We start from the raw sequence: 23877 nt of genomic DNA on the forward strand, positions 1-23877 counted from the left end.
CCAACTCCGCCTTCCCCTCCCCTTCCCCCTCCAGACATTGGTGTTTAGGATGTATCACCCTTAACACCTGACATGGAGTATTAAAGTCTCCACATATTGGGGTGTGTGTGTGTGTGTGTGTGTGTGTGTGTGTGTGTGTGTGTGTGTGTGTGTGTGTGCGTGCGAGGTAATATGAGAAGGAAAGAGAGTGACAGAGACCGTCTCCACCCTCGTAGTCCCCGTGTATGTCAAGCATCACAGGGTCCACCAGTATTTTCCTGTCAGACCATGACTGAACTCTCAAGGTTTCACATTGTATCTCAAAGAGGTTTGTTTATTTTGACCCTGAGTTGAGGGGAGCAAAGTTTTCAGCTGTAGAAACGGAGACTTTTTACTCTGGAGTCAGATACCGTGTGCATTTCTGTCTACGACGGATTAAAACGGAGGCTTTGCCCCTTATGTATCCCGTTGTCATGGCAAATCACAGCGTTGGAGGTTCCATTTTCCTCGCTTAACTCCTGATACTCAGAGATGATTCAACTCGAGGTGATCTGCTGGTGTGGAACCCAAAAAAAACCAAACCTCGAGTTGAGTTTTCCCGTCCTTGGGGGTTAGTCAATTCAAGAGTTCAGCGATTGAAAGAAGAGGTTGTTGAACATGCTCCAGGTGCCTAGTTTAGCAGAAAGACCGGGAGCAGGTGCTTGATGCTTGACATCCCTTTGGGTAATGGCATGACCTTTGGAAGTCACTGTGCTTGGACAAGAAATAAACCCACATACCCACTGGTAAAAAAAACCACAAATTATTTAATTTTGTTTTTTTTTTTTACAAAAGAAAAGCCATTAACCCTCCTGTTGTCCTCGGGTCAAAATGACCCACAGCTGTGTTCAACCAAGTTCTATTTTATTTCTATATTTTTATATTTTTTGGGGATCATTGGTCATCATTCTTTAAAGAAACCCTCACAGCCTCCTTGTCACCTATGATCCCCAAAAAATATGAAAATAAAATAGAACTTGGTTGAACACAGCTGCGGGTCATTTTGACCCAAGGACAACACGACGGTTAAATATGACATGTATTTACTAAAATGCCGAGCAATAATTAATTTAAAAAAAATAATTTTTCAGGGGTGGGGGGTCCTGAGGTATTTTTTTGCAAAAAATGTTTTGCAAAAAATGTAAGAAGTTGTTGATTTTGTTGTATTATCTATTCAATAGATCGTGATTTTTTTTTTTGTATGGGTCTCTGCAGCGCCGGCGCTGGGAGGACGGGCTGCTTCATTGCAGTGGACATCATGTTGGACATGGCAGAGAATGAAGGAGTGGTGGACATTTTCAACTGCATCCGAGAGCTGAGGTCACAACGGGTCAACATGGTTCAGACGGAGGTAAGGGTAAAAATTGCACTTATTAATATACCTGGTCCAGACGGATGTGAGTGTGCATGGAGCACAGACCAACGCTATCTTATCAGACAACCATTTTTTTTTTTTTTTTTTTGCCAAAAAGCACACTGTTCAGAAAGGATGAAAGATTAGGATGAAAGATTTTTACATTTTTCCAGTAAAATGTGGAAACTTTCAATTAAAGTAAAAAAATAAATCACCAGTTGCTAATGGTTACTGAATTACTTTTTTTTTTAGTAAGAAAGCCCTAAAGTGAAAGTCACACAATGACTTCCACTATTAACACCTTTAATGTTTCTGGAAATATTCCAAGAAAGGACATTTTCCTTAAGAAAAATAATAAGTTTAATTACGTTGATTAGCTTGCAGCATTCTATCTCCGTACTTTTAGTCTGCAGCCAAAAGTGTATGAGAAGCAAGATGGTGAAAAGTGAGACAGTACAGTGTATCTTTGTGCTCATTGCGGCCATCATAAATGTTCCCTGAATGATCGATGAAAATAGTACAAAAACTCCCAACTGCAAACAAACACACATTCAAATCCACACACAGATTCATGATCGTTTGAGTTAATGTGTGTATCAGTGGTAAAGAATATGGTGTGTGATACAGAGCCCCCTCCAACCCCGACACACACACTCACACATATAAACACAGTAAACACTTTTTTTTTTATTTGTGGAGTTTTAAGGGAGTTTTTTGCGATGAAGTCGGGGGGAAAAAATGTGCGATAATCTTTGTTACCACTTTCCTGCTAAAGAGTAATATGTGCTCACTTCCTGTGATAATAAATCCTGCTGCGCATCACAGAAATATTTGACTTGTAATCTGAGTGTATTTGAACGTGTGTTTGTTCGATCAATTGAATCAATGTTCAATTTCGAGAACAGATGACACACAGCTAACCAGAATGAACTTAAATGATGTATTTCTGTTCGGTTAGAGTTTGACCGGTACACAACAACAAGTCAAGCACGGTGAAAAATTTGAATTCCATTTGATTTCTTGACATTTATTGCTCCATATCCTAAAAACAAAACAAAAAAAAACACGGAGGATCTTCGAAAAAGTTCTGTCTGTTCGTCAACCGAGGACTCAAGTTACTTACTATCCTTTACACAGTGTCATAATTTGTTCTAATTTTGTACTATCAATCGCTTTTTAAACAGTCTGCGTCTTCAAATGTTGGATATTTCACTTTGGAACAGAAGTGTTCATTTCCTCTTCTAAGCTACCTTAAGCCGACCTGATCCATCCCGGCGCTGCATTCTATTTGTGCTACTGATGAAAACCTCGCGTATCCAGAAAGTCAACTTTTCCAGGAATAAAAGAAAAACAGCCTCATTTTCAGACTGACAGCTCAAGCTCAAGAGTATGAAATTGACTTTTGAATGGGGTTTTTGGAAGTGCTAGGTTTCAGAAAAGTTACCCAGGGCATCACATTGAGTGTTTCCGTATGACAGGAGTGGTGTGAAAGCTGGTTTTGTGTGTGTGTGTGTGTGTGTGTGTGTGTGTGTGTGTGTGTGTGTGTGTGTGTGTGTGTGTGTGTGTGTGTGTGTTTTTCTGTGTGTGCACGCTCATGTGAGGTTTTATGCCTCTTGAAACCAAGCTAAATGCTCCCTGCCCGGCCTTTTTGAATATGTGTGGGAGCAATTTGTGTCGGTGTTGAAGCCGCTTGATGCTATTATAATCCTGCTCCGCACAACACAAAGCAATTAATCTTTTAAAAGGCACAGGGGGAAAGAAGTGTGTGTGCGAAAGTGTCTCGACGAGTGCTTGTCTGTTTGTGTGGGTTTCTGTGTATGTGCCTGTGTGCATACATGTGTTTTTGCATGTACGTGCGTGTGTGTGTGTGTGTGTGTGTGTGTGTGTGTGTGTGTGTGCGTGTGTGTGTGTTCGTGTGTTCGTGTGTGTGTCACCAGAGAAGGTAACAGCCAGGAGAGGTCATTTCAGTGATGCTTTTAAACTCTCCTCTCCGCTCCAAAGGCAACGATTAACATTCAACGGGAGAGAGAGAGAGAGAGAGAGAGAGAGAGACCAAAAGATCAAGTGAGAAGCAAATTGAAAAAGCGAAAGGCAGCAGACAAACACGGGTGTGAGAGAAAACAAGAGACAGAGACATAAAAACGTAATCAACGCCGGGTAAAACTGGAGCGACAGCAGAACAGAGAAAGATGGAGGTAAATTAACGTGAATACTTGGACCAGCAAGCTCGCGAGTTCGAGCCAAAGCCGCAACCGGATTTCGGTATTTTTTTTTGGCTGTCGCCATCAGGGACTCTATATAAAAGTGGACCTAATTTCCGGCTCCAAAAAAAATCAGCCAATGCAGAAGTGCCTTAAACTGCAATACCACCAAGTTCCACTAGAGGTTTCCATAGACTCCCATTCAACTGGAATTCTCAGTCAATCAAATTTGTCCACAAGTTTTCTGTATGTCATTTGCTAAATTCACTCTTCCAGATTCATTTGATGGTGGTCCACCTGAAAATAATACAGTTTATTAATTACACAATAAGCTTCAAAAAGCCATCATTTAAACAGACACGCCCCCAAAACCATGTCTTTTTGAGGACTAATATCTACATAATTCTGAAATTATTTTTAGATGGACTACCAAAAAACTAATAAGAAGGAATAACTTTAGCGAATGACATCATCATGACTTTTGGAAAAAAAAAATGATTGACTATATTTGAGAGAAGTTGAATGGTAGTGACCCTCGGTGGTATTTCACTTCGAGGCATTTCCGCGCTGGCCTCAATTTTTTATTGGAGCACAAAGAACACACTTGATCCAAAGCTCAAAAACATTTGGATGGCAAAGCAGTATGTTCTTTAATTTTACAACACTTTGGTCAACTGCTGTTGGTTTTAAATGTACTTTTTTTTTTTAAATAAATTTGACTCAACATGACTTGTGTTCACTTTCAGGCTCCTGTGAGAGCACAAGCATGCAAATAATGTATTCACACACACAAATCAAACAAGAATTGTGTTCACAGTGGAATGTTTGAATTTGTTGTAGACTTGAACAGCCAGGAGAGCAGGAGCAGCTTCGCACAACCTCTTCCTCTATTTCTTACATCCCTTTACTTCCAGCTTTTCTGAGAAATTAGAGTAGAGTCCAAAGCCCACATGCAAATTTCACACTAAACACCATTTTGTTTTTGTTGCTCACATCAGCCAGAGATTCGTCTGTTATTTCCAATCAGATAAATTTTGATTCCCAAATGTAATTTTATTTTATTTTTTTCGCCCACGTCACAGGAGCAGTATGTGTTTGTTCACGATGCCATCTTGGAAGCGTGTCTATGCGGGAACACAGCCATACCAGTGTGTGAGTTCAGAGCCATTTACTACAACATCAGCAGACTGGACCCGCAGACCAACTCCAGCCAGATTAAAGACGAGTTCCAGGTGAGCGCACACATTCACACCTACTCTGGGTTTTTATCAGTTGTGGGAACATTCGCTCGACTTACATTCACTCCCAGAAGATGTACCCAAACCTTCAACCTAACATTATCTTCAAAACATCCTTAACAAAAGACAACGGTTCACCTTCTGAGCATCAGCTGTTTGTCCTTTACTGTAGTCACCTTTGCTTTGCTTTTTAATTGCAGGTGAATCTGTTGAGAACAGTACAATTAAAGAAGGTTTTAACACATTGTTATTGTCACCCATCAGACTCTGAACATAGTGACCCCTAGAGTCCGTCCCGAGGACTGCAGCGTGGGCTTGCTACCCAGGAACCACGACAAGAACCGCAGCATGGACGTTCTGTCCGCGGACCGATGCCTGCCTTTCCTCATATCCGTGGACGGAGAGAGCTCCAATTACATCAACGCTGCGTTAATGGACGTAAGTGTAACATTTCACAATCAGATTTTATGTGCGTGTTGTACATGCGTGCTTCTTGGTGGTTATTTTTTTTAATTTGTTTTTTGGTCCTTTCTCAATGTTCCAGAGCCACAAACAGCCAGCGGCCTTCATCGTAACCCAGCATCCTTTGCCAAACACCATGGGTGATTTCTGGAGGCTGGTGTTCGACTACAACTGCTCCTCCATCGTAATGCTCAATGAGATGGATGCAGCGCAGGTATGAGCTCGTTCTGTAGCTGTTTTTGTCAAGAAAGAAAAATAAAATAAAAAAGACCAAACGCTACACTGGCAGGAGCTGACGCACTTAACTGTTAACACCAAGAGACTGTGTAATGGATGTGAATGTTACAATCATACCTCAGACCCCCCCCCCCCCACTCCCTCCCTCAATTAGTTTCTCAGAAGAGGAAGTAATTGCTAAGTTATGCGGTTGTTCAATAATTCACAATACAATTCTTTGCCAAATCTCAGTCGTGGTCTACTTTAAAAGGAATCCTTTTTCAATCAATATGTTTGAAATTAAAAATTTCTGTCCCACATGGAGTATCTCAATTAACCTCGATTTCAATTTAAACACTTCGGCCAACACGGCACAGACTGGTAACAAAAAAATCATAATGATAAATTACACGAGGAAGGTTGCATAGGAAGGAGAAGCCATGTCACTATTAGTCAACTATTTTGATCCTGATGTTTACGTAAACTGTCATTGTTATTTGAAAAAGAAAATGTGCGAATGTACCATTTAAAACTTGATTTTCTTTGAATCATTCTTCTGTGTTTTATCTTCCTCTCCTCCTTACTTTGTCTGTGTCTTTTTTTAATAGTTATGTATGCAGTACTGGCCGGAGAAAAGTTCGTGTTGCTACGGTCCAATTCAAGTGGAGTTCATATCAGCAGACATCGATGAGGACATCATCAACCGAATCTTCAGGATCTGCAACATGGCCAGGGTACCAAATACTTTCATATCATAAAAACAGCAGGTTAAAAAGTAAAATATGAAATGTTTTGCACGTGTAACGGACAGTAGGTATGTATCTGTAATGCCGTGCTGTTTGTTAGCTCTGGACTCTCAGACTTTACGCTGTCTAACCTGGTTTTTAAAACGACATCGTTGTTTATTGAAATGAAATATAATTTAATATTGCGGTTATGGCCTGAAGGTGGTTTTAGGCTAAGTAACAGGCTCAGGCTCACGGCGTCGTTGAAGGACATTGAAATCCCCGTAAGGTTCTTCATGGACTCGCTTGATTGTCTTTGGCCTTCTCTTGTTAAAATCATTCTAATATAATTTGAATCTATTCAACGTGGGGCTGTAGATGTGTATTTATCTTAGTCTCTCTTGTACATATTTAATTTTGGTCTTCTCTATTGATTAATATTGCCAAATTACCACCGGTGGCATTTTTTTCTCTTAGTAAGTAGATCAAATAAGGACTACTGGCTTGACATTCAATAGGAGAGAAAAAAAAAACAGCTTTGACTTTTCCATAAAAAAATAAAAAAATACCCCAAAGTACATGGTATGACATGTAATGATAGATAGTAGAACAACAGATCTGGCAACACAACGTAAGTATACAGGAAAGGCATTTTTCATTTCACGTGACCTTTCATTCTCTCTAAGATAACCGATCACGATGACATCACCACATACATGTAGGGTGACCAGGTGTCCCACTTTATGTAGGACTGCACAGTATTTGTATCCCTTGTCCTGCATCCCACATATCGAGACAACGTCCCAAAGTGTCATTAACTCCAGTCAAAACTGCAGGACAGATGCTTTTCTTGCGCATACGTGGATCGTGTGCGGGTTAATCTGTCACTGTCATCGCTGCCAAATACGCTCAAAAGGGAAAAGTGCAATTGGTACACAAATTCACGAGCTTTTTGGATTTCAGCACAAGACGATGGAAAACTACTACAAAGAAAAGGAAATCAACTTTTTCAAACTAGTTCAGCATTGGCATTCAGAAAGTTGCATTTAAGTAAATTATATTTGATTGAAACCATCGCAGGTTTATGCGCTAACCTGTAACGTGCATAATAAGTACTTTTTTTTAAAGTTGGACAGGCAAAATTTGAGCCTACGTCTCAGCATTGATAACGTGTCCCACATTCGGTTTGTTGGGGTCGAGACTAACCTGGTTTGGTGAGTTTTTCGGAGAAAAAAACAACAGTCATATAGACCGTGGCGCAATAACAACACGCCATTTTTACAACTCCTCTCGTCTCCCTGTTATCCATCTTGCCTTCATTCACCTCTATTCCTTTTCTCACCTCTCCTCTCTGTTGGCTCCCCCCACCCCCTTTCTTGTCTCTCCTTCCCCTCTCTTTCCTACCCTCTTGCCTCCCCTCTTTACTTCCTTCTCATCTCATTTTCTCACCCATCCATGACGGCACTACTCTAGTGGTGCCCTGTCGTCTGCATGCTCCTATAGCGCTTAGCAAACTTCCCACCGCTACTCTCTATATTCTCTCTCTCTCTCGCTCGCTCTCCCTCTCAAACACATCACCAGTCTAGTGTGAAATGGCTCATATCATCGCCATAACAGCACATCTCGCACTGTGAGAGCAGCTCCAACCTAGGTGACTCTACACGGCCAGCCACTAAGCTGTCAAATGAGGAGGAAAAACAGTGAACGAGGTGGCGGGGAGAAAAGGTTGGAGAGAGAGAAATTGAAATATAAGAAAAATAAAAGGAAAACAACAACAAAAAAGAGTCACGAAGGGAAAGAAAAGTAGAGTGAGCGACTCAGGGAAAGACGGGGTGTAGAAAAAGAAAAAAAACTCAAATTAAAGGGGGTTAGAGAGAAAGATGAAGAGGAGGAGAAATGCGAAGGTTTGCTGGGAAAATGAGGGGGGGGGGTAGATGCTGCTGTGTCTGTTTGGTCGTTTTCGTAAATGTCAGTGTGCATATGCATGTGTGGTAAACGTAGCAGTAAATCAGTCTGACAGTGATGGCGGGCTTTGGTATTTTTACATGGTGGATGCCAAGCGCCTCGGGCCAGAACGACTGAAAGCATGCCACGTCTGCCATGAAATTGAATTAAACATTATCATCTTTGTCGAGTCCAATCCTATTTCTTTTTGAAAAGATATTTGTTGGGGAAAAACAAAAACTAATTGGAGCGCAAACGCTCCACGACCACACAAGAAGTGCTTTATGTATCAGTTTAGGAAAAGTATATTATGCCCAAATGAGACAATTCTCCCTCTCAGGCGACAATCCAGACCACCGCTGAAAAAGAGCGGCAGCTCCCATCTCGAACAACTCTGTGTTTCTTATCTTATTTGTCCAGAATTTTTCCTCCATCCAACTGGTTTACCAGATTCAAGCATTTTAGACACACCCTGATTTTTTTTTTTAAAGAGGAGAGAACGGGATTCCTTTTTTTCAATTTTTGGTTTTAATTGTGAGGAAACAGTAGCGTCAGCGGTACTTCTTGGGAGTAAAATTGAAAATGTTTACACATACTGAAGCACTCTCCCCCGTGGAATGACTGCATGATTTTGATTGTTTGATAGTGATGAATATCTTTCACACTTCTCCCCCGCAGCCACAGGACGGCTACCGCCTGGTGCAGCACTTCCAGTTCATTGGCTGGCCGGCCTACCGGGACACGCCTCTCTCCAAGCGCTCCATCCTCCAGTTGGTCAGGAGGCTGGCAAAGTGGCAGGAGCAGTACGACGGAGGCGACGGGAGGACTGTGGTACACTGCCTGTAAGTGTAGCGCACGCACACAACACATGTAGACAACTCTCTGCCTGTTAAAAGGGAGTTTTTCCTTCCTGCTGTCGGAGGTTACATCCTGTTAAAAGGGAGTTTTTCCTTCCCACTGTCGGAGGTTACTTCCTGTTAAAAGGGAGTTTTTCCTTCCTGCTGTCAGAGGTTACATCCTGTTAAAAGGGAGTTTTTCCTTCCCTCTGACGGAGGTTTCTTCATGTTAAAAGGGAGTTTTTCCTTCCTACTGTCGGAGGTTATTTCCTGTTAAAAGGGAGTTTTTCCTTCCTACTGTCGGAGGTTACGTCCTGTTAAAAGGGAGTTTTTCCTTCCCTCTGTCGGAGGTTTCTTACTGTAAAAACAGAGGTTTTCCTTCCCTCTGATGAAGGTTGCTTCCTGTTAAAAGACAGTTTTCCCCCCCTGCTGTCGGAGGTTTTTTCTTCCTGTTAATGGGGAGGTTTTTTTTTCCTCCTAGCTTACATGAGAAAGGTTGAATTGTCGGGTTCCTCTGTACAATGTCGTAAAGTTCTATTGTAAGGACTTTACTGTGTTGAGTGCTTTGAAATAACCTTTGTAATTTTAATTGAATTCAATGGAATATAGATGCACATACTCAAAATACTTATGATAAAATAGTAGACTGGAAGAGGCACTTCTCTTCGTGATGACAGATCGATACGAGGCAAATAAAATGCAAATGTGACCTTAAGAGTTTGTGTGCGTGAAGGAGAAAAAGACAATGAAATACACTTCCTCTAAAAGACACTGACACACCTTTAAGACAAAACTAATGTTCACAGACGCAAGCACGCATTCATAGAACCATACATACACACATTTAAGATAATATATGAAATTAAAAGGCTTTTCTAGACTCTTCAATTCATGTTAGGTCCATACGGATGCCTTAAACTCAACATTTACAATTGTTGTAAAACTAAAAAATGAATGCCTGTTTATAACTGCGATGAAAGTTGGTACTAATTCCTTAAATATCAACGTCAATCTGGCTCAAAACTAAAAGTAAAACACGTGAGATGTGTCTAAATGAAGCCTACAACCTGCACAGAGGTTATCAGAGTTAGAGCATTACATTACAGATTATGCTCACCACAAATTTCAACTATACATCTCATATTTGTACTACTGTTTTCCGTTATTTCCATTTTTACAATCATACGTGCGCGCGTGTTGATACACAACCACACCAACACCACTCGGCTCCATGCAATTCCTGTCAGCAGAACAAATGAAGCTGATAATGAGGCAGGGAAACAGAAGCTGCAAAATCTATACAAGAGAGATTAAAGGGAAGTTCACTAACAATAATACGCCAATTCCAAACATTGCCTCAAGCGCATCACTGGTGTTCATCCAATCAACTTCCTCCGTCATAGCTCATCGGGCCAATCAGAAATGGCATTGATTTTTTTATTTCCTGTTCAAACTGCTGAGGATGGTTTTTTTTTTTTTTGTTGTTTTTTTTTGCTTTTTTAGTGTTTTCAATTGACAGTGAGTGAAATACAGGCTTTGAGAATTATAATAATCCAAAATGAATTATTCCAAAATAATTGGTTTTGTAGATTGCAGGCAGCAAATGGAGACAAATCTGTCATCTCGAGTTTATCTGAGCCATTTAAAAAAAAAATTGTTTGTAGAATTATCTGTCAATCCAGTCTTGTCAGCCATTCGATTACGACCATCTCTTGAATGTTTTCTGAGCTGAAGGGAGCCAGTGTCAGTGCATCGAGACACAAATTAAATAACATATCTGTTGACCCTTATACACAGAATCAATGTTTAAAGCATGGCGTCTTGTACAGATGTAGATATCGACGGAGATACACATCCCATCTTTGGACGCACAGTTAAAATCAATTTGTCGCTCATAGCAACCGACTCGATGGATAAATCTATCTCTACAAATTCCAAATTGATTGGTGTTTTAAAAGTTCTCATAAGTTTATGTTATTTTAAAGTAAAATAAAATGCTGTGAAATAAAACAAATAAAAAAATAAAGACAAAATTAAAAACAAATTTTGAGTAAAATCTTTAGTTGTCAGTCCCAGTAAATGTGAGTAACAGGATGATGTAAGCTTTCTATGCTTCTGGCTAAAGACAGCTCCACACTGGCTAATCAACCCCCACTATTGATTTCACAGACTCAGTAATACCAGCGATAAGGAGAAACATGATGGTTCAATCAGTGGCTGGTGAAAATTGATTATTTTCCTGCTCTTCACTTGTCCCGGAGGTTGGAGTCTGATGGGTCTTTAATGCCGAGCACATGTCTCATTTTCAGCATATTGCGCCGGGAGAACCTTTTAGAGACCAGCGAGGAGCGGCGCGCTTAACACGTCAATCTGTCAACGCTGTATTCATTCGTGAAATAATGCGGTTTTTAATAAATCACAAGTCACTTACGTCAAACAAAATATTTTCATGAATTTCTCTCCAATGTAGTTTTTTAACCAAACACACTGACTATGTACTTTAGCCTGGATATTCAGTGTTCTGGGTTTAGTTCATGCTCCCAGTTTAGCACCCTAAAAACTGGAAAATTCCAGTTAAATACAAATTGTAGACTATATTTTTTATAGATTTGTAGGCTGCTATCATGTATAATAACATTGCAAACGTAAAGCTAACAGCTAATAGGTGGTGAACCAGCAAACAGACAGATTATACCAACCACTTTATATTGAGGTAAATGTGAAAGTGAATTCACGTATAATTTATGGAAAAACTGTTGGTGCACCGCTACAGAAACTATGGCCGGTCAAAGTCAAATCCAGAAGTGAAGATGTAAACTGGGGTGGATTCGTTAATTTTGGCTAATTGCCTTTGATTTTTCTTCCAAATAAGTTTAGCTAAAGTTGAATGTTTGAAACCTCAGAAGCGTCTGTTTTGCGCGAATGAGCAAAAGCTGCAATCGAAGTTGCGTTGAGTTTCGCGCAATGTTATCTCAACCAACATAAACAATAGACCAAAAAAATGATCCCTAAATCATTTGCTGATTTTATACATATGGAGTTTGTTAGACGTTTCACCAAAAAAAAAATAAAAAAAAATAACTTCATCTAATTTAGGAGCATTTTTCACTGCCGCTAACAAAGTATAAAACCAAAAACATCAGTAGAGATTCAAGTAGAACTCGAGTAGAAGCCAGTGGGCGGATATATTTGATTGGTGACTGTAGATGTAAGAAAATTGCTTGCAAATTAAAAAAAAAAAGTTCAGTTTCTTTTACAGTGATCTGGTAGTTGATACTCACACAGGGAGGTTAATAAAACATCGTGTCCATTTCTACACAAACATGGAAAGTTATTCAGTCGCCTTGACCCTCGCTTGGAATTGAATCTTGACCTGTCGAATTCCTTTGTTTTTTGTTTTTTTTTAGATGGTTGTTCAACTGTTATTAGCTTCATAATATTAATGTATTTTAGCCTCGAGATGCATTGGGCAGCACTAATGTAAAATGTATTTTTTCTCTCCCTTATACCTAGAAACAAAAACATTTCGACACAGAGGCAAGTGTCTAGAAAACTGAAAGTAACCCAAAGTCAGGAAAGAAGTGCAGAGGGGGAAACCTTTGCATTTTAAATTTTAGTTTTAGATATTGATATCCAAACCCAGTGCAATGAGGACCTCAGGTGTTGAAATTACATTTAAACACGGAAAAACTCCAACGGACCTCTTTGAATCCTTTGTCTCGCAATACATTTTTTGAATACGAAATACTTATTTGTTGTTTGTTTTTGTTGACCTTCAAAGAGAAAGAAAGTAGGTAAAGGGATTTGGGGGGGATTTTTGTGACGACTTGCCACTCCACCTTCCAGCACCACAAATGTTTTATTCAGCCTGAATCGGGGATGAATTCAGCTGGAACCAGGTGAGATGGGAAAGTCTGGAGCTGTTTTCATGGTGGGTGGTCTGACTGCTGACTGGCAGGGAATGCTGACATGGGGGGGAGGGGAGGGGGGGCACACAGCCAGTAAATAGACACACAATTATGTTTACGTCGCTCTTCCTTTGTCCATTACAGCAACCTCCCCGCTGTATAAAGTCTTTTTTTTTTTTTAAAGCAAAAATAAGGCCAATTCAAGGTTGTACAAATGTGTTTAAATGTCTTAAATCCATTATTAGAGCTATTTTCTTTTTTCTTCATGCAGTGACAGCTTTCTTTGTACTGCGTATTCATCGTGTCACTCGCTGTTATTCTTTTGTCTCATTTAAGCCTTTTTGTCAACTTTTATTGTTATAGTTGATTCACTTTTGGGGAGCTTTAAAAATGCCTAATGACTCTAATTTGGCTTTCTGGAACTTGTACGTACTCTGCACAGTGATTTGTACTTTCAAAAACTCTGAAACCTGGTTTAGCTTTGTGTTGATCTGCTTTTTTTTTGTTCAGCTGTTGCATTGTTTTAATAGATAGATAGATAGATAGATAGATAGATAGATAGATAGATAGATAGATAGATAGATAGATAGATACTTTATTAATCCCACAAGGGGAAATTTTTTCGCTACAGCAGCATTATAGGTACAGGAAAGCAATAAAACAACAGTAAAAAATATTAAATATAAAAATGCACAGTATATACAAAAAAATAGAGTAATTAAATTAAAACGAACTAAACAATAGTGCAAAGATTTAAACAAACAAGAAAACAGACAACCAACGGTGTTATTGTTGTGTGATGGATTTTGCCAGAGGTGAGTTATTGTACAGTCTTATTGCAGTGGGCAAGAATGATCTCCTGTATCTGTCCTTGTGACAGCAGAGCTGGAGGAGTCTTTTGGAGAACGTCCTCCTCTGTCCCTGCAGCAGGTGGTGGAGAGGGTGGTCAGAATTACCCAATATGGATAATAGTTTCCTCAGCGTCCTCCTCTCCACCACCTTCTCCAGACTGTCCAGTTTGCAGCCAATGATGGAGCCGGCCTTCTTAACCAGATTGTTAAAGGAAGTTATATTCTGTATAAATCTTTTCACAATAAAACAGGAGAGTCAATCGTAACCGTTGTTCAACAAGAAAAGACTTTAAAATTTGATAAATCTAAAAAACAAAAATTCTAATTTTAGAAATATATGTCCACACAATTGGTTGTATTAAGAATGAATTTGTCAAAATGTTCTTCCCGACTTCAGAAATCACGTATTGAAAGGTTAGAGATTTTAAATGACTTTAATTTCTATATTTTACAAGTTCTAACTTTTAAATGTTTCCTTTACTTTGCGCTCACACTGTGACAGAGACTTGCTTTCATCTAAACAGGACACCATTCCTTATACTCACAGGCACGGGGTCTACGCTTTTAAATGGCATCGCGACAACCAAACAAATTTTCTCATAACCCATTTTATGAAGCTTTTTTTTTTTTTTTTTTTAAATCCAGTGAATGTTTCCTCAGTTCCTGGGATTTTAAGAGCATTATTCAAAAAGCTGACACACAAGCATCCTCAACACGGCAGCTGCAGGAAGGCAGGGAAATAGAAAGAGAAATACATGAAAGCAAACAGCAAATATTATGATCAACACATTTTAAAAAGCGGGGTGACTCAGTCAAAGGGGCAGGAGCTAGTTCCTGCTGTTCTAAAAAGACTTTTTTCTTTTTTTATTCTCTCGACTCCATTTTTACATCTTCGCTTGATCTCTCGCGTCCTCCAGCTCTTTTCCTCTCCTATTTTCTCTCCATTTCTATGATCAGTATGATGATTTTGCCGCACAGGTCTCCAGGATGACGATGATGATGATGATGATGATGTTTAATGATGAAGATCTTCTGCCCCTCCCTCTCCCTCCTCTGTAGTACCGGCGGAGGGCGTTCTGGAACGTTCTGTGCCATCTGCAGCATCAATGAGATGATCCAGCAGCAGAACATCGTGGATGTTTTCCACACCGTCAAAACGCTGAGGAACAACAAGACTAATATGGTGGAGACTATGGTGAGAATTCACAGCGCACACACACACACACACATTTCATGAAATGGTTTGCAGTCGACAATTTAGAAGCTGGTACAGTCAATAAATACGAAACTGAGACTTGACAGCAACCAGTAACACCTAACCAGATAATTATTTGTCAGTTGGAAGTCGAATTTCCAATTTTTCCAATTTAACTGAAATGTCCCATCAAAGCGTGCAACACACCCGTCAGTCCACTGGACCATACCGTGTCAGTGTCACGTTTTGCCGCACCTAGGCGTAAGATTTAAGGTGTAAGGTGTTAAGATTTAGGAAAACATCCTTGTTTCAGGGGAATTAAGTAACTTTACCAAGCGGCAACCAACAGTGACGTCAACGGTTGGTTTGCGAACGCACGTTATGAATCCTCGAGTTCGGATATCAGCCGGCGCCATCTGTGCTAGTTCGGCGCGGTTTGGAGCCAGAAGTGACCAATAATGAGGGTTGGATCTGACTGACTCGCTCTGATCGGAAACCCGACGATACCACGTCCCGCCCACCGATAGCAGAAACTGATTGCACTACAGCCCTGTCAATCAAGCAGCCACGCCCCGAAAAAAACACAGCTTTTTGAGGCCTACTTTTTAATTAATGACGGGATTATTGTCAGATGGTCCTCCAGAGAACTAATACATTGGAGTGACTTTAACTAACAACACCGAAATAACTAGTGGAAACAATTATTTGACTTCCTATTTCATTAGACAAGTTGAATGGGAGTCTATGGAAGCTGGAGGCTTTTTGGAGCCAACCTCTGGTGGCACTCGGTGGTATTGCAGCTTAACGAACACTTCTATATACAGTCTATGAATTTCATGCATGAACGTTACATACCGTACCAGACTTTATCACCCCTTCATACGACCTCCGTCACGTGACCTCCTCCGTCAACCCCTCGTCCAACATGCTCGTACTTTTATTAGAGAGGCACGTCGCACTAAAACGGTATCTTCTAGTGGACTGACAGGTGTGTTTCACGCTTAGGCTGCAATATGATGTCTATTATCTTGCAAGGTATTCACAGTCAACATTTGCCGTTTAAAAAAAAAAAAAAAAAGGAAGTTATCTCGGTTCTTCTTGAAACAATTCTCGGAGTTGACACCCCAGTTTCATGTTTCCAGAAAGAGAAACGGTTCTCGAACCAGAACTTTCCTGGCGGCGGAAAAAAAAAAAAACGGCGTGTGTGACAGTTGATGCAGTTTATCTCTACGGCTGCATACATGCCAAGTGTTCACGAACACGCCGCGCATTTGTATTCACGCGGAGAGACGCACGCCAGCGGGTAGCAGCTGCCTCAGCGCTTTTCTCATCTCCGCCGTAAAATAAATTCTCAATTTGTTACCCACACCCTTCGAGTACGGCACACCTGCTGACACAAATACACACAAACACACACATCCTGGGACCAGGGCGCGATGAAGAGACGCACAGTAACAAAATCACCGATACCCATTCCCACCCCTCCACCCCCCTCCTCCCACACACACACACACACACTGACACACACACAGGGAGGGTGGGTGTAAGTGGATTATACTAGTCCATGATTTTCAATATTTTGTCAAGGCTTTACTGGCTTGAGCGACAGTTTATTGGTGAGTTTTTTTTTTTTTTTTATCCTTCGCAGTCAGATGTGACTAAAAGTGTTGCTACTCTTACATGTCTTTTAACACAATACATCGGTTTTGCTAAAATAACGTTGTTCAGAAACATTAAGATGAATTAATGTACTTAGTTTTTTTTTAATCCGTTCTTGGTTAAGAGATCTTTTTCTTTCTTCTGCCTTACTCCGTCACAGGAACAGTATAAGTTCTGCTATGAGGTGGCTCTGGAGGCGCTCAGCTCCTTCTGATTGGCTGGGAAAATCTCGATTCCGATTCGCCATCGACGCTGCCTGTCATTCTCAACGCAACACTGGGGATACCCGAAGCGCCAAAAACGGCTTCGTGTTGACCTGAATCCTACCTGTGAGCATGTGTGCCTGAGTGTGTGTGCGTGTGTGTTTTTGAGAGCGTGTGCACGTGGTTGTGTGCGAATGGGCGAGGGCATGCTTGCATATTTGAGCGTATGCGTGTGTGTATATGTGCGTGCCTGTGACGACAACACCCACACACACACGCGCACACACAACCTGTACAGAAGAGGAAAAAAAGAAAAGAAAAAAAAAAAAAAAAGCAACAAACATACACACTGGTGATTTTTTTTTTGTGTGTGTGTGTGTGTGTGTTTTTGCTTCAGCCAGACTGGGGGACTTTACCTGCTTGTACAAAGAAAACAGAAAAAAATGATATGTTAAAAAAAAAAAAAAAAGCAAAATCCAGATGTTTAAAAAGAAGCGCCACTTTCTTTTCCTTCTCTATCTCTCTGTCCTCTCTGCTGGGCTGTGATGTGACTATTGTACAGTATTTTCCTTTTTAGATATATTCTACGCCTTGAATGTTGTCTCCCTCTGAAGGCTGGATGCACCACTGGAAGATTTTTTTTTTTAGACAACTTTTTAAATCCAGTTGCAATGTGGATGTCGTTGATCAGAATTCAGTTAGCTGGATCAAAGCAACAAAAAAAAAAAAAAGAAAAGCACGTGTTAGTATTTCTGGTCATTTTTCTTTTTGATCCCATGCTGTTATGTTTCCTCGCAGCTAGCGCCTCTTGCATAAGAAGTTCCATAATTGGTTTCAGAATCAAAAATCCCAGCATGGTTTTCTATTTCTTCATACTGGATTATGGCAAAATCATCTGTGACAATTTTGACGGTTTTTACTTTTACTGGGAGAAGTTGTCACAAATTCAACAAGCAAAAGTCGTATATTACAAGCTGCGATAAGTTGAGTCAAGTACTGTGTGGAGAATATACCGACAGCACCGACAAAAGAAAAAAGGAAATCCTGCCTTGCCTTTAAGGCCAAATGTTGTTATGTCTGCTCCTGTTTTTTTTTTTCACCAAAAAAAAAGGAAAAAAAAATGTCAAACGTTTTAATAAAAAGTTAGTCTTGTTAAAATCTTCTCGTGTGCATCCACCCTTAATGTAAATAAGATAAGACAACCACAGTCAAACAAACAAACAGACAAACATCACACACCAGAAACGTTACGAGTAAAGGTTCGTTCCTAACATTCTAGCTCTAAAAAGCTGTTAATGTAATTTTTTTCAGTGATTATAGTTTAGATCAAAAGTCTTGCTTTACCTCACTACAAACTGTCAATTTAGACTCGTTATCTAAAAAAAAAAAAAAAGAAGAAGAAGAAAAACAAAAAGGAAATATTTTTGCGTTTTGCACATTTAACTCATATCCCCAATATTCAGAGTTACTTTAAGAATGAACATGCCTGCTTGGACTGAACTTGTGATGCTTTGGGGACAGAAAATGTAACAACCTCATCAAACTGCATATCTAACGTGATATTAACTGCTCTCGTATATATATTTCCTTAAAATGGTCGATCCACATGGAAAAAAAAACACACAAAAAAGTAACTTATTTCACTTTTTGGCTGTTGGGTCATGTGGTTTTGAATTTTGGCTTTGACTCAAACGTTCCTGAAGGATATTGGACAATCAGGGGGACAAATTATTAATTGAAATCAGGACTTGCACACAAATTTTTGCACTCTCACTTCTAAACTATAGACATGTAGAAGAAATCAATCAATTACATAACCCAGTATCAGGCCGAGGCGTGTAATACAGCCGTCAGTCCCCTAGAGGATAATATGTCGGTGTCACGTTTTTTTCTTACGTAGGCGTGAAAATTACACACATTTGTAACCAGCGAAGAAGTACAAAGATTGATTAAGTCCAAGTACGGGATGTGTCAGGCTTGAAAGGACTTTTGAGTCATAAGTAAGTTACGTACATATCGTAATATATTTAACAATGTACGTTAAGTAACTCGCAATGTATGTAACATTAATTGGATAAAATTACTTCATTAAACCCAAACCATGTTTTTTCTTCCCTCAACCTGAGTTAGTTTAGTTTTCACGCCTAGCCGAAGCAAACCAGGACACTGACACAGAATTATCTAATGGACTAATGGTTACGTGCTTTGGTCTGATATCGGGTTGTACGGTGCAGCTGTATTAAATTTAGCGTTACTTTAGTTTGGATAATTTGAATTTAATCTAGTCTGCGAAAACAGACTCATGCAGCATGATGTTTTTGTTCCTCCTGATACTAAATGTCGATTTCAGATGAGTTTATTTAAAAAAACTGACTTTGGAACTTTCAGCTGCACATTCCTTTTTCTTTTTTTTTTTTTTTTGATGATCCACCAGATGCAGTTATGTTATTATCAGCTTTGAGGACCAGCTTTAGCATGAAGTAAAGTTGTAAATATGGAAACATCAAACATCTTTGCAGACCTTTTTTTTTTTTTTCCAGTATTGTTGCGAGTACAGATCGATATCAGACAAGCGTTGGTCTATAAAACTAAATAAATTAGAAAAAGATAAGACTTGGTTAAGTGTCCTTGATTTAGACCAGATCCATAAGCCGTGCTTTGTATGTTTCATGTAATAACATTCTGTATAAATTGCAGTGAAAAACATGCTTGGCGGTTGGATCCGTTCCCCCAATCTGCCACATAAGCGTTAAAACGACAACACGGAGACGAGCGAAAGGTCGCATTTACTTTTCCTGTGCAAACAAAACCATAAAAAAAATGTTGCTCTCTTGTCCCATTTAAAAGCTGTGAGGAAGACGAAACCAAAAGCTCTTGTTATAGATAAACTCCCTGTTTTTGTTTTTTTTTGGTTTTGAGCACCATCTGAACTGTGCCGACTCAAAAAAGGACTGTGATCGTTTTTACAGATTTGTTATCACATTTGGGGGCTCAAACGCTGTCTTGCCAATAAAAGGATCAAATTTTAAGGGCTTCATTTTTAAACGCCACAGATGTGTTTTGGAAAAGAACTTTGAAAGTAATGAAGAACATTTTTTGGGTTGTTTTTTTGAGCCAGTGCTTAAAATATATATATATATATAATTGTCGCCCGATATCTGATTTACTTTTGTGTCAGCCATCATTTCTTACCAGCAAGTGTCAGTATTTTGAAATAATGCATGACACAGTTTGGAATGATTTCACAAAGATAAAGGTCAATTTCTTGTGGACTTTTGTTTAGTTAAAGTTTTTCATACTCTAGGTTTCGCTGCTTATTGGAAAAAGCAACAAACTTGTCGTAAAATGTGACAAACTGTTCAGTCTGTGCTAATGTTTTCTTTTTTTATTATTATTTGCTGGAGACCAGTCAGGCTTGTTCATGGACCTATCAAGATTAAGACAATAAGAGTGCTATATTGAAGACAATGTGAATGCCAGAAATCTTTATCCCTTTTTATTTTCACTCAGGCTTTATTTGATTGGCTTGGTTTATGGCCCTTCATCTGTATTATATTTTGTTTGTGTTCTTTTTTTGAATTGCTGTCCTGATTTTGTAAATTTATTTTGTATTATTATTATTATGATAATTATTTGTCTAGCAAAGTGCTGTTTAGATCTGGTGATACCATTACCATTGGTTGTTTAGTTGTTTGAAATGTGGTTAACATGAAATAAAGGGACCAAAATGGTGAATTTGATGTCATCTCTCTTTTTCCAGACTAAAATTTTAACGCAAGTAACATTCAAAGCATCTATCTGAGGAGAAAGGGTACAATTGTTACGCTTTCTCCTCAGATAGGTGCTATAGTATGACCTTTTTTTTCACATTTCAGACGACGAGAACATGCAATCCTCCACAGACAGAGTTCCAACCCCCTGATCGAACTTAGTACTTCCTGGGCCGGAATCAAACCCGGGACCTTTAGACTGAGCGATGACACTGACAGCTGCAGTATGACTTTATTTTCAGTTTTTGGACGACATGCTATAATATGACTTTTTATCATATTGCAGTACATGCAATTTGAGCTGCACAACAGCAGATGATGCATAAGGTTGTACCCATGTGCACTTTGATATTTTGTGTGCTACGTTGTTGCCACTAACCTTTTCGTTTGCAAGCATCATGATTTAGGAGCATCCTCAGATATGGGGAACAGGGGGAATCTCAGCAGTCTGTAAGACAAGAAAAGAGTTTTCACCTAAAACTCAGTTCCACAAACAGGTTGGCTCTTGATGTTTCCGTTAAGTCAAGGGTATATATAAAAAATACTTGCCTCATAATAAAAGAAACAGTCAGAAGAATATTAAAGAGACAGGTCATGTTAACAGATAAAACAGCAACAACAAAGACCACAAATTTGAAAAAACTAAATCATCAAATAGAAATTATACAACTAATAAATCCCATAGGTAATTGTAAATGGCACCATCTTTTTAACTAACATCAGATTTTAAGACCTCCACCTTTTGTTTGGTCTCTTACATGCCACTAGCTCCCATTGTCCCTTTGCTGCAAGAGAAGAAAAAAAAAAATACAAACCAAAGGTCTTTATAGGCTGATTTTTTTTTTTTTTTTTTTTTCTCTTTCTAATCAATCAGAGTCAGTGATGAACGCAGCTCCAAGCCAACGGCCTCATCCTTTATTTAGCTGGTTGATTCCCAAGGAGCTCATAAATATGCATGAGCCTGCGATTAGCATAGGCACCAAGGACAGAGCCTGTACCTTGGCATTATGACGATCAATCAGAAACACTAAGGGGCTCCTCAGAGGGAAGCTGTCTGTCAGCTTGGCTTTGGGCTGAGTTGATGCATGCACACACACTCATCATAAAAGGTGTGCTCAGAGCATACATAATGCACACATCACACCTAAGTCTGCAAAAAAGCCATGCATCCACACACACACACACACACACACACCAGGCAGACAAAAGCACACACACACAGTCTCTCACACATACACATAAACGCAAATACAAAGCCGGTGTCGATGTCTGTCGTTTGTCTCATATTCTTTACTCTCTCTCACACTCTTTGCAATTTTTTCATCCCTTTTCAGAGCTGACTTTGTAATGAGTTTGAAAATTGGCCCATTTCATTTGCTCTCACTGAAATGTCATTATCTGGGGGAAGAAGGAGGGGCTCATGGTGGCACAGTAATATATTTTTTTCCACTCTAACAGGGTTATTAATATATATATATATGTATATATATATATATTATTTTTTTTTTTTTTTTCAAAAGAACTTGTAACAAGGTTATTTGGTGTCCGCAGCAGATCCCACACATTTCCATGTGCTGCATTTCCTCTGTTCACTGTGGCCAACACTGTTATCAAACTTCCTCCATTTAGTCTGCATCTAAGCTGCATCTCTTGACAGCAACAGTAAGGTCCCTTTTTTAAATGTGTTTCAGCTGTACTAGCTCTGTGTCAAATGCCACAGTCGTATTCATTCAAAGATAAATTTCAATTTATACTAGACAAAAGGTTTCGTTTTTGGATGACATCAAAGTTATTTGGCTTATGACAAGCACTTTGAGATCCTTTCTAAGCATAAGTACTGTTCTACATTTACAATAAAATGGGGAAAAATGAGCTTTTCTGAGTTTAGTGAACATTTTATTTATAAAATTTTGGTGGTTAAAATATTGTCAAAGAATAATGACAGAAACAGTTTGTAGTTCAAGGTGTCATGTTAGATTTACACGTGTATTTTATAATGGTGGTCTGTCTGTAAAAGGCAACCGAGGGCCTGGGAATTTCTCAAAGAACTTACAACCGCATTTCCAAAAAAGTTGGAATCCCTATACCATCATGGATTCTGGCTTTTGAACTTTGTGCAACTAAAAGCTGGGTGGTCCCTCTCCTCTTTAGCCCAGAGGGCACGTCATCTATGATTTCCAACAATAAATTCAAATTGAGATTTGTCAGACCACAAGACAGTTTTTCATCTTGTGTCCACCCAACTTAAATGAACTTGGGCCCAAAGAAGGTGTCAGTGTTTGTATGTTCACAATGTTCGCATATTTCTGTGTTTGTGCCATCAAGCTGCAGTTTTATCAATTTTGTCCTTGTAATTTTTGCAGATGCAATTTTGGGGTTTGTCAGTACATCTGCTAGAAAATTTGACACAATTGACACGTATTCTGTTGTTGAATAAAAGTGCACAAAAAAGCTTCTTCTCGGGGTGTTTTTTACTTATTCACAATAACCCTAGTCATCACTAATACAAATTTCTGTTGTTTTATCTTGTCTTTTTAAAGAGTCAGTAGAATTTTAGCTTTAGAAAATGTGATTCAAGTATTTAACCTTGTTTGCATGACACCTTATGAAAAGAGTGAAGCACACTTTGTTACTGTACTAAAGATATAAAAACAGCTGCACAAAAACAGCTGTGACCTTAACAGAAAAAAAAAATCTGCTCATTTCCACCTTTTTGTGTCTCCGTAAATTCTGCTGTGGTTCCACTGTCTCTGACGGCGGGGGAAGCTAACAAGATGCTAAGTCATGCATGACCCGAGGTGCAATCCATCAGCTCCGCTCTCATTCACTTCTGCCTGGTTTCTGTGGAATTGAACACAAAATGAAGACATATAGGGAGTCATACCGATACTGTGAAACAAAATGGACCAGTTTTGAGATTGCAACGGTGCCTTTGTAACAGTAAAAGCCTAAAAACCTTGGGTTGTTTCCACCGTAACCTTTTTATCGGGCTACTTTTCACTACATTTGCTGCATGTGCCTAAAAGGAAGAAGGAGACCGAGCACTAAGATCTGTCTCATAAATAAAAAGTTACAAGAAAGTTACAAGAAATATAAATCAGGGAGAAAACATTTTAAACAACATCCACAGTGTTGAGAGGGTGGAGACTTGATAAGACGACAACTTGTAACCAACGTGGCCACTAAGTTATAATGCTGGTTTTCATTGAGTTGTGGCATACAATAAACATTTGATTAACTAATTATCATTATATGTAAAGAGTGGCTGAAAAAAAGGGGAAAAAAATTGTCGGGAAA

The 23877-nt window shown here is 39.3% G+C and overlaps 1 protein-coding gene across 9 annotated transcripts in view; it reads left to right on the forward strand.

The window, feature by feature from the left end:
- Nucleotides 1–20545, forward strand: part of ptprt (protein tyrosine phosphatase receptor type T) — a 258730-nt gene extending 238185 nt beyond the window's left edge. For all 9 annotated transcript variants that reach the window (XM_069169709.1, XM_069169711.1, XM_069169713.1 and 6 more), the window contains 8 exons: nucleotides 1234–1369; nucleotides 4656–4805; nucleotides 5076–5249; nucleotides 5356–5487; nucleotides 6098–6223; nucleotides 8837–9000; nucleotides 14813–14948; nucleotides 16768–20545. In XM_069169709.1, coding sequence (XP_069025810.1) covers nucleotides 1234–1369; nucleotides 4656–4805; nucleotides 5076–5249; nucleotides 5356–5487; nucleotides 6098–6223; nucleotides 8837–9000; nucleotides 14813–14948; nucleotides 16768–16821 — 1072 coding nt within the window. In that variant the 3' untranslated portion in view covers nucleotides 16822–20545. The remainder of the gene's footprint in view (nucleotides 1–1233; nucleotides 1370–4655; nucleotides 4806–5075; nucleotides 5250–5355; nucleotides 5488–6097; nucleotides 6224–8836; nucleotides 9001–14812; nucleotides 14949–16767) is intronic.
- The last annotated feature ends 3332 nt before the right edge of the window (nucleotides 20546–23877 follow it).

The sequence above is a fragment of the Embiotoca jacksoni genome, unplaced genomic scaffold, assembly GCF_022577435.1.
Source record: "Embiotoca jacksoni isolate LCO1_2020_lvr unplaced genomic scaffold, fEmbJac1.0.p SCAF_46, whole genome shotgun sequence".
Classification (NCBI taxonomy): Eukaryota; Metazoa; Chordata; class Actinopteri; family Embiotocidae; genus Embiotoca; species Embiotoca jacksoni.